Below are 10,367 nucleotides of genomic sequence, written 5' to 3' on the forward strand. Positions count from 1 at the left end.
AAAACACCTGTTGCCGTCAAGTCAATCCTGACTCATAGCGACCCTAAAGGACACAGCAGAACTGACCCATAGTTTCCAAGGAGCGCCTGGTGGATTTGAACTGCCAACCTTTTGGTTAGCAGCCATACCACTTAACCACTACGCCACCAGGGTTTCCAAAACTTTTCAGCAACCAGGAGGGGATTTTTTTTTTTTTTTTAACAGCAACATTAAAAACAATATAAATGCCCTTCAATAGGGGACTGGTTAAATAAATGCTACATGCATACAACAGAATACTATACAATTGTTTTTTTTAAAAAAAAAAGGCTCTTTATGTATATTAACATGGAAAATTCTCCAAGGTAAATTCTCCCAAGGTAAAACCAAGGTGTAGAACAATGTGTATAATATGCTACCATGTGAGCAGAAGGAAAGTAAATATCCATATTTATTTGACTATACAGTTAGAAAATCTCTGTAAAGTTATACAATTAATGGCAATAATTACCTACTACAGATGAGAGTGGAACAGCACCTGACACACAGCCAAGCCTCAATAAATGGAAGCTATAATTAACCCCCTCATCAGTATCATCATCATGGAAACATATCCTTAAAATATATACACAGAACACATTCAAATGAAATCCATAATGAGGTAAACAGCCAAATCTCAATTGTTCATGCTATCTAGTTGGAGAGCCAAGCTCTTTATTTCCTCTTCAAATTTTTTTTACCACTTTTTGGTTCACTATCACCTCCATCAGAAAGTGAACTCAGGAAACAACAGCAGAAACAGCTATTTTATTAAAGATCGATGAACAGTTTTTGATAAACAACTTTTGGAGCTGAAAGGGACTGTAAAAATCCTACAGTGCAATCTTCTAATATAAAGAAACTAAGGTCCAGAAAATTCCCCAAATTAGTGACAATTCAAAGACTTGCAACCTGCCCCCTAAATAAATGTTTTTCCATTTTATTACTGATAAGACGGGGGAAACTGAAAATAAGCTAAACTGGAATTGCTAATATTCCTCCCCCCATCCTTTACTACAGATAACTAAGTTTGCTGACATCAAATCCCACAAACAATTTGACAGTGAATTTGACAACTCAGCCCTGAGGTTTCCAGGACAACTGAATGAACATCTGCAATAAAACCTGTAAAGTATGCTTACACTTGAGATAGTCAGAGGCATGTTGAAATCCTTGCCACCTTGCAGCCGGAAACCCCAAGGAGCTGGGCCAACCAAGGACACACTGTAGTTGCTCATGGTTCTTATGGCTTTAAGTCCAGTCCCAGAAGATGAAAGAAACTGAAAGAAAATTAGATGGTTAACGAAAGTGTTTATTTGAAACGCTATTACATATTTAAATGTATTTAATATAAAGCCAGAACCCTGGTGGTGCAGTGGTTAAAGTGCTTGGCTGCCAATCAAAAGGTTGGTTGTTTGAACCCACCAGCCGCTCCACGGAAAACAGATGCGGCAGTTTGCTTCCATAAAGATTGGAGCCCTGTGGCGCAGTGGATAAGAGCTGGCTGCTAACCAAAAGGTCAGCAGTTCAAATCCACCAGCCACTCCTTGGAAACCCTATGGGACAGTTCTACTCTGTCTTACAGGGTTGCTATGAGTCAGAATCGACTTGGGCAGTGGGTTTGCTTATTACAAAACCAACTAAATTATGTTCTGTGTTGTTTTCTGGGGAGAGAGAATATAAAAGATACAAGTCTATATTAAGTTCTCATTAATTTCAGTCTAAGAAAAGGGATCTATGAGCTAATATATAATTTCTACATAAAAATTCCACATCGGAATATATTTCTGTATCCAATTTTGTGGCTCCCTGCATACAAACTTAAACTCAGAGTACTTTACAACACTCCTTTATGTGTACATGTATAGGAAAGAACAAGATTTTATTCCAGGTTTAAATCAAAATGATGTTGCCCTTCTCTCCACCTCATGCATTCAACTGGCAAGAGTACTTCAATTTCATGTACTTAAATTCTAAGTTACTCTAACATAAGGGGCTGTAAATCAATATATTTCCATTCCAAATACTAAATTTTTAAAAATGAAATGTTTTTTAACACACAAAACCATTCTCTCAGTCATTAACCACAATTTGTATTTGCTCTTATTGGGATATGATATTTTCCACACTTGAAGTAATATACACTTTTCCTTTGGATAGGCAACGATAGGCAATACTCTAGCACAGTAATATTTTAGTTAGAATTTTATACACATGCCTCATCAAAGTAAAGTAAGCATTTACCACATGGTGAATAAGAAACATGGTAGGAATACAGGGTTAATCTTAATGCATGAAACTGAATTGGAGTTTTAGAAAAGAATCAATATTTCAGAGTTTCATTTTGGTTTTTTTCCGTGTTTTATTCTAAGCGTGCTTACAATGACTCTCATGGTAGTATTTTATAAATAAAAAAATCAAAGCACAAAAAAATTAGACTTGGAGATTGGCATTGGTTGTTATGTGGTTTTATGTGGGTGGGAGAGCTTGGGATGAATGGAGATTTTTTTTAAATATAATACTAAGCAATGTCATAGTTCCTTCTTTGAAAAATATTAAAAATAAAATATGTATAATTTTAAAAACACATTTTTTTTAAAAAGACGGTTGAAAAATGTTCTTAGAAAATCTGAGCTGTTCAACCAAATCATCCATCACCTTATATCACCTCTCTTAAAATGTTTTTCCATTTGTTTAACGCATTTAAAATTTCTATCCCATCACACCAAATTCACAGTGACAGAAGCAGATATTCGAACCACTGTGTATATTAAAAGCAAACAGATTCCATCTTCTCATAAAGGGAAAATGAGGCAAAACTTTCAAATAAGCCTGATTATTAAAGAAAAATTCAATCAGTAAAAATCTGTACAGCATTTATCTAGGAATTAAATTCGCTTTTCCACTGACACAGTAGTACACTGAACTATTATGCAGTAATACATTACTTCACTACTGAAGTAATAGGCACAGGGCACTAAAAGACCCAAAGGCCAAGCCAGAAGTCAAATACCTACAGATACAAGAAAAACAAAGAGTAGGAAGGTAATAAGGAGCCACACAATTAGTTTGTCTTCCCTCTGTAATAAAGATTTTCATAGGACTAGGAGAGAAGAACTTTTGATATCAGCACACAATACAAATCAGAAACATGTAAAGCCAACTGATATTTCATAGGCAGCCTGACATCCTTCTTTTTTAATATTTAACTTGGAACAGGGTAAGAATGTAAAAGTTGGGTTCAACTTCCTCTGGCTCCATTGTTCCTACAAAAATACGTATTTCATGTCTATATCAACCCTTGTACATGCAACTTCCCTTTATTTGGGGCTCCCTTCCTAATTTCTTCTATTTATTATTAAAATTTCTAGCATTCGCAGGTCACCGCCACACTACAGAATCAGTGTTTCCCTTTCTTTAGTGTTTTCTTTCTGCTAGCTTCATTCAGAATACATTGGCCTTAAAACATTCAGATCCGTAAGCAATGGCAATATTATTATTGGCCTTTTCCAGGTCTCCTTGAAAATCATCTGGTTATTAGTGCCCAAACCCTTCTGAAAATACCCAACAGGCAGGAAATAGTGAGCAGCTTACTCTGCTTTCAAAAGCATGGAAAACATTGGAATTTCTGTGTTTTCTCTCAGGGAAAATCTAAACAATGTCTCTGCTCTAATACTAGGGAAGAAAGCGTAGTATTTCCCACACTTCTATCCCACCTTCCTTGGTAGGTGGGAGCGGGGGAGAGGAGAACTCATGATGAGTTAGACAAGAGGAGCCTGAAACTGAAGAAAAGTAGCTTTAAAGTCTTTTTCCCCAGATTAAGACAGATGATGGGAGGCAGAGCTGAGGAATCAAAGCCACAGGCACAGGATGAAAGCAGCCGACGAAACAGTTTTCCAGCAGAAGGTTCACGCCTAGCCCTGTTTGCCAAATAAGGCTCTGGAGCGGGCTGTTTCCGTGGCACGCGGGTTCAGACGTCCTTACGGTCAGGAAGGCGGACTTGGGATAGGATCTGGCGATCACACCCTAGACCTGCCCTGCCCAGCGCAGCTACGAATTTTCTTTCCAAGCCGTGCCCTGTCCACACGCCCTTCCTTTTTCCACTTATTGTCAAACTTACCAAAGGCACAAAAACCCCAACATATACGCAAGTATTAATAAATTTGGAGCTCATGACAATAATTTTTGTTTTAATGATCTTTATTTCTAGGCGCACGAACGCTTTCCCGAAACAGGTTACACAACTGTAAATACCTTGGGGTGGGGAGAAAAATAAATGCCTCTCAGTATCCTGAGAGCAAACAAAAAACAGCACGCTTTTCCGTTGGGTTCCACTTCCTCCTCAAGCCTTTATGAGGTTAGCGCAAGACGGGGGTACAGGAGCGCCAAGATCCGTACCTGGCGACGGCCGGCAGCCTGCCCGACGGGTGGCGAGGGGGTGTCCGGGAGCTCTTCTGCGCCCGCCCTCGGCTCCTCCGAGTACGGACCGGAGCCCCGCTCCCGCGCCCCGGGCTCTGCCGCGCTCGCCCCCACCGGCCTGGGCTCCGGGACTTCCCGCGCTCCTCTCCCGGGGCGCTCCTCTCCCTACCTCAGCCGGACTCCTACCTTTGCCGCTCCCCGCCTAGAAAACACCTGAGAAGCTGCGCCCGTGCGAGGCGCGCCCCCTCCTTCTTCCCAGCTGGCTTCCCTCCTCGCGCCCCGCGCTCAGCGACCGCTTCTGTCCCTTCTCCCTGCGGATCGGAGAGCGCATCCCCAGCGGCGGCCACTCACCTCGGGTCCGGCTCAGCGCTGCCTCTGACTCAGACGAGTGCTGACAAGTGTCTCGCGGTGCGTGCGCCGCCCCCATGGCCTGCGAGAACTTCCGCCTCCTGCCTCTCCCCGCCCCCGCCCCCAGGCTGGGGCACGCCCCTCAGCGCCCGGACACGCCCCCGGGCCCGGCAGAGCAGGGCGGGGGCGGAGTAGGCTGTACTAGAGACCCGCGCGCCGGCTTGCTGGGGCGAGCTGTAGTCAGCCCCAAAAACAATCGCTTTACCGAGTTTCTGTAGGAGTAGTCTTAGGGAATTTCGAACAATACCTGGCAAAGGTCTAACTCTCCGCGTTTCTCTTGTGTACTATGTACGTTTCTCTCTCCAGAAACCTTTAATTGGCAAGCAGTTGCTCTAGCTAAAAATAGAAGGGGCTTTGGATAAATCCCAGTCTATGGAAGTTCCGGGGATACAGCCCGGTTTTGTTTGTTTGTTTGTTGAGAGAGCTTTATGTGCTCTGAGAAGTGCAGAGTCTGAAGTATGCTTGGCAAGAAAGGTGAAAATCAGTAACCCCAATATATCTAAAAGTTAAATCCTGTCATCACACCAGAAAACAGAGATAAAGAGCAGCGACCAAAAGCAGTTCAACCACTGTATCCTTGGCTTATTTTTTAAAATCCAGATAAGCACCCACGTTCTAGTTTCTGTAATGTTGCTTGATTTAACCCAAGGCATTTATTCATAAGAACATTTAAATAATGTTCAGTGAATACACGGAAAGTCACTTGGTGACTTTTTAAAATTGTGAACTGATTTATAAAATGTCTAAAGAACAATTCTTATCGAAGGGGAATATAAACCAAGGATGAACTTAATGGGGACCATGAATACCCTAGAAGTGTAAGCGAAATTCTAGACGAGAAGGTCAAAAACTGCTCTGTCCAAAACGGTAGCCACTAACCACATGGAGTGTTGAGCATTTGAAATGGTGGTTAGTATGACTGAGGAACTGAGTAAGTGAACATTTTATTTTATATCATTTTAATTTACATTTGAAAAGTGAAGCTGAGTAAAAGATATTTCCAATAGACATACCTTATTGTTTGAATAGAACTACATTTCACTTTAACAGTTGAAAATTTAGTGCCGAATTTGAGATACCTTGAAGTGTAAAATGCATACTGGATTTCAAAGACTTAGTATAAAAGATGTAAAATACCTCATTAATAAATTTATATTGAATACATATTTAAATTATAATATTTTATATATTGGGTTAAATAAAATATATTATTAAAATTAACTTCACTTTTTTTTTACTTTTTTAATGTGGATACCAGAAAATTTTAGATTATACATGTGGCTCACATTAAATTTCCATTGGACAGCACTGGTCCATAGCTTTCGTCACATACACCAAAGGATTATGTTGGGAGGGGAAAGGAGTTTCCTAGCATGAGAGCTGGTTTACAGAATGCTTAAATGTATGTTATCACAATTGGGCTGTCATCAAAAATAAGTAAAATCACTACCATTTACAAATAACCTACCATGTGCCAGACGGTGTGGTAATCATCACAATAACTTTGTAAAAATAATGTCATCCCCATTTGCAGGTAGGAAAATTGAGGCTGAGAGAGATTATTTTGTAACGGTTCCACAGGGCCATAGTTAAAGATACCCTAAAACAGTCCCATCTCTGCACTTCCTCATCTGTTTGCTGCTGAAATATAGTTAAATTGAGCATGAATCAATGAAGGTTTGATTAAAGACATCAAGAATTGCAATTAGTATGTAGAGATACCACTGGAGGATAAGCATCTTGAGGTGATGAGGAAGTGTTGGGAGTGAAAGGAATGTTGCTAACTTACACAAATTCAATTTTAGGCAGAGTTTCAACCTGCCTCTGGATCCTCGTACTACTACCACAGTTTAAAGCCTGGAGTATAGGGTTAAAAAAGCATTGGCCACCAAGTCGATTCTGACTCATGGTGACGTTATATGTTTGTCAGTGTAGTACTGTGCTGCATAGGGTTTTCAGTGGCTGATTTTTTGGAAGTAGATTGCCAGGTCTTTCTTCCAAGGCACCTCTGGGTGGACTCCAACCTCCAACCTTTGGTTAGCAAACAAGTGCTTTAGTAGTTTGCACCACCCAAGGACTCCTGAGGTAAGGTAAAATGAACAAAATTAAAGTACATACCATATGAAGTGATATTTATCCAAGTGTCTTTGAACAGACCAACAGCATCAAAATGACACAGGCAGACCTTATTAAAATTGCATTTTCATGGGTCCCAGCCAGACTCAGAATCCTCGGAGGGGAAGCCCAGGAATCTGCCTTTTTAACAAACATCCTCCCTAGATCATTATTAAACTATAATGCTTAAAAATCACTTCCCTAGAAATAGCCCTGTATTCTCAATTTACTGTGTACTGTGGTTAGGTGAGAACCATGAATCCCAGATAGCAATAACTTATCTCAGTTTCTTCATCTTAAAGGAAATAATAATATCTACTTGTGAGGTTATCATGAGAAGGAGGGATAATATATATAAAGCATCACACAGTGTGTTTGGCACTAAGTAGGTGTTAAATAAATGGTAGCCATAGGAAACTTTCCTAGCCAATTTGATTAGATGTATAATAAAAGACTAGTAGAGAATTTTAGCATTCATTATTCATGTACTGTCTATTTACTAATTTATTTACATCATCTTATTTAATTCTTACAACCCTATAAAACATATTTTTTAGAGGCAGAAACAGAAACTTGCAGAATAAGAAATCTAACTAAGGGCACACAACTAATAAGTAATGAAGAGCAGAGGGTCTGACTCCAAAAACCACGTTCTTTTCAACACTGCCTCCTGGTAAATTCACTAACCCAACCAGCTTAAAGACCAGAGAAAGATGATGGAAAACTGTAGCAAATAACACTGTTGAGGGCCATAGAGGTACAATCTGCAGCAAATTATTGAAATAAAACAAGCGTAGGATTATTTGTATATGAGGGAGGATGAAACTATTGAACCACTTCCCATAGGACACGCGCTTTAACTTGTTTTATATAATGAGTTGCCACTGAGCCATACTGACTTCTCTTCTCCATCTCCGTCATGACTAATGTTTATGCAATGGTTGGCCATGGTTTGAAGGGCAGTCTGTGACTACAGACTAGCCGGAAGATAGCTGATCCACTGGGAAATCAAAACAGTGTCCTTGGCCTTGTTAACTCTACAGCTAACCGATAAGACACTGACCCCAAAGAAAACCATATTAAAAGTTTCACTTTATCATAACCAGCGCACAAAAAAGTTAGAGTAGGGAAAAAAAAAAAAGTAGACCGAAAGATTAACTGATTTAGCAGGAAGAGTATTTAAGAATATTCTATCTAAATACAGTATTTACCTCAGTGTATAAATGTTTGCTGTAACATTTTATTATCCAATGTATGACTCAGAATCCTCTTGCAGTACTACAAAAATAACAGAGACTTTGAATTACAAGATGGCATGACTGTGACAAGTTTTTGCAGTTGCACCCAACTATCAAGTACCAGTCTTTAAAAAAAATTCCTACATTACTCTAAGTCAATTTATCTTTTAAGTCCTAATCCTGAAAGGTAAATTAGCCACTCATAGGTATGCGTATTTAATTTTTAAAGTCTAGAATGGAGAGGAGACATTAACATTACCTTTTGGCAACCTAGGATACAATTTAATGCATTAGTGTTGACCTGGAGAGTTAATGCTGCTAATGTGATCTCAAAAACTGAAAACTTCATCAGTGTGCTAAGAAACAATCATGTTTTAAGTGTTCAAGATGAACAACAACAAAAATTTTACATTTCAACCACAAATTTACTACAATGGACACATTTTCTAAGATTTCTTCTCATGCTTACAAGACTTTATTGTACTTTATACTACATAAAAATACTTTCATTTTAAGGGCCTCATTTCAGAAATTGTATAGCTCTTAGTCTTTAAAACCACTTATTCTCTTGCCCACTACCCTATCATATACAGGCAAAATCTAGTTCAATTGAATATTACAAGGAACAAAGTCTGAATAGTAAATATCTGATAAACGAGCAGTAAATGAAGTGTTGGAGTAGACTATATCTCAAATCAAAAATCCTGAAAGAGTTCTAAAAAAAGAGGATCAGCATTTATTGAGTACACACTCTACAAGCCATTTTACATTATAGTATTGGTTCTTAAAACATACACACACAAATTTTATAGCACTGGTTCTCAACTTCTGCTGCATATAAAAATCATTGGGCTGCTCCCCAAAACTATCTAAATCAGAGTCACTGATTACTACTTCTCTAAATGGGGAAGGTAATCTTACTTCCTTTTGATAGCTGTGGAGCCCTAGTGGCACCATGGTTAAGAGCTCAGCTGTTAACCAAAAGGTTGGAAACACTATGGGCAGTTCTACTCTGTACTATAGGGTCGCTATGAGTCGGAATCTGGTTTTTTGGTTTTTGATAGTTGTAGACACTGAGAACACGAAAAGTAAGTAACTTGGACAAGTCACCAAGCAAATGGCAGACGAAGAGTTGAACACAGGTCTGCCTTATTTCAATGCCCATTTCCTTTCTAATATTTCCATGCTAATGATAATACCCACCACCTGTCTGCCAGCTTGTTGTACTGTGGTGGCTTGCACATTGCTGTGATGCTGGAAACTATGCCACCAGTATTTCAAATACCAGTAGGCTCATCCATGGTGGACAGGTTTCAGCAGAGCTTCCAAACTAAAACAGACTAGGAATAAAAGCCTGGAGATCTACTTCCAAAAATTAGCCAATAAAAACTTATGGATCACAAGAGTTTTGTCTGACTCACCTGCTTTGGAAACATCATCTGGAGGAATCAATCACTGGAGGAAAACATCATGTTTAGTGAAGTAAGGGCCGAGGAAGGCGTTCTTTCCCTTGGTTAGATAGAGTGGCACGATAGCCACAACAATGGACTCGAACATGCTGGCAATCGTGAGGATGGTGCAGAATTGGGCAACGTTGCATGCTGTTGTAAACAAGGTCGCCATGAGTCGGAGTCAACCTGATGACACCTAACAACAGTGCTAATTCATTCATCACACACACACATACATTAAAAACAAAATCTATCTATTAAACTGTGAAAGAATGTGAAATATAACCATGAAGTATGCAAAGATGAAGCAGACGCAGATTCTTCCTGTGCAGGGTTTATAATCAAATAAGTGAGAATAGGTATGTTCAAAATTTAAAAAAAAAACAAACAAAAAATATAAATTAGAAGGTATTAAGTACTATGAGAGAATTGCACCCAAACAAAAGTGCTTTCCCAGAACTAGGATTTTAAACAAATGTTATCAATTCATCCCAAAAAATATTTGAGAGTCTACTATGTGCTGAGACCAAGAGAAAGGCTAGAGAGGATTGAACAAGTTAGTATCCCTGCTAAACGAGCTTGCTTTCAAATGAAGAAAACACTTCACTTATTATTACCACTCCAACTAAAATTGGAAAGTACATTTTGCTTAAGTGGTGCCCTGGAGAAAGCCAGGATGGATCTGAAACGGTCCTGGCCTACCTTGCTAAGATTATCT

At 39.3% G+C, this 10,367-nt stretch overlaps 1 protein-coding gene across 11 annotated transcripts in view; it reads right to left on the reverse strand.

Moving 5' to 3' along the window:
• The window catches only part of PDLIM5 (PDZ and LIM domain 5), a 250,920-nt gene extending 241,129 nt beyond the window's left edge, over positions 1-9,791 (reverse strand). For 7 of the 11 annotated variants that reach the window (XR_002825708.1, XM_023741339.1, XM_004387014.2 and 4 more), the window contains exons 1-2: positions 4,789-4,870; positions 1,161-1,298 (exon numbers count right to left, since the gene is read on the reverse strand). Coding sequence is in view for 9 of the 11 variants with exons in the window: in XM_023741339.1 (XP_023597107.1) it covers positions 1,161-1,256 (96 nt within the window). In the remaining 2 variants the exon portion in view is untranslated. Of the gene's footprint in view, positions 1-1,160; positions 1,299-4,623; positions 4,871-8,171; positions 8,239-9,619 lie in introns of those variants that run through there. The other 4 variants (XM_023741344.1, XM_023741337.1, XM_004387008.2 and 1 more) reach the window with 3 other exon arrangements.
• Between the last annotated feature and the right edge of the window lie 576 nt (positions 9,792-10,367).

Source organism: Trichechus manatus, unplaced genomic scaffold (genome assembly GCF_000243295.1).
Source record: "Trichechus manatus latirostris isolate Lorelei unplaced genomic scaffold, TriManLat1.0 scaffold00178, whole genome shotgun sequence".
In the NCBI taxonomy this organism is placed as follows: Eukaryota; Metazoa; Chordata; class Mammalia; order Sirenia; family Trichechidae; genus Trichechus; species Trichechus manatus.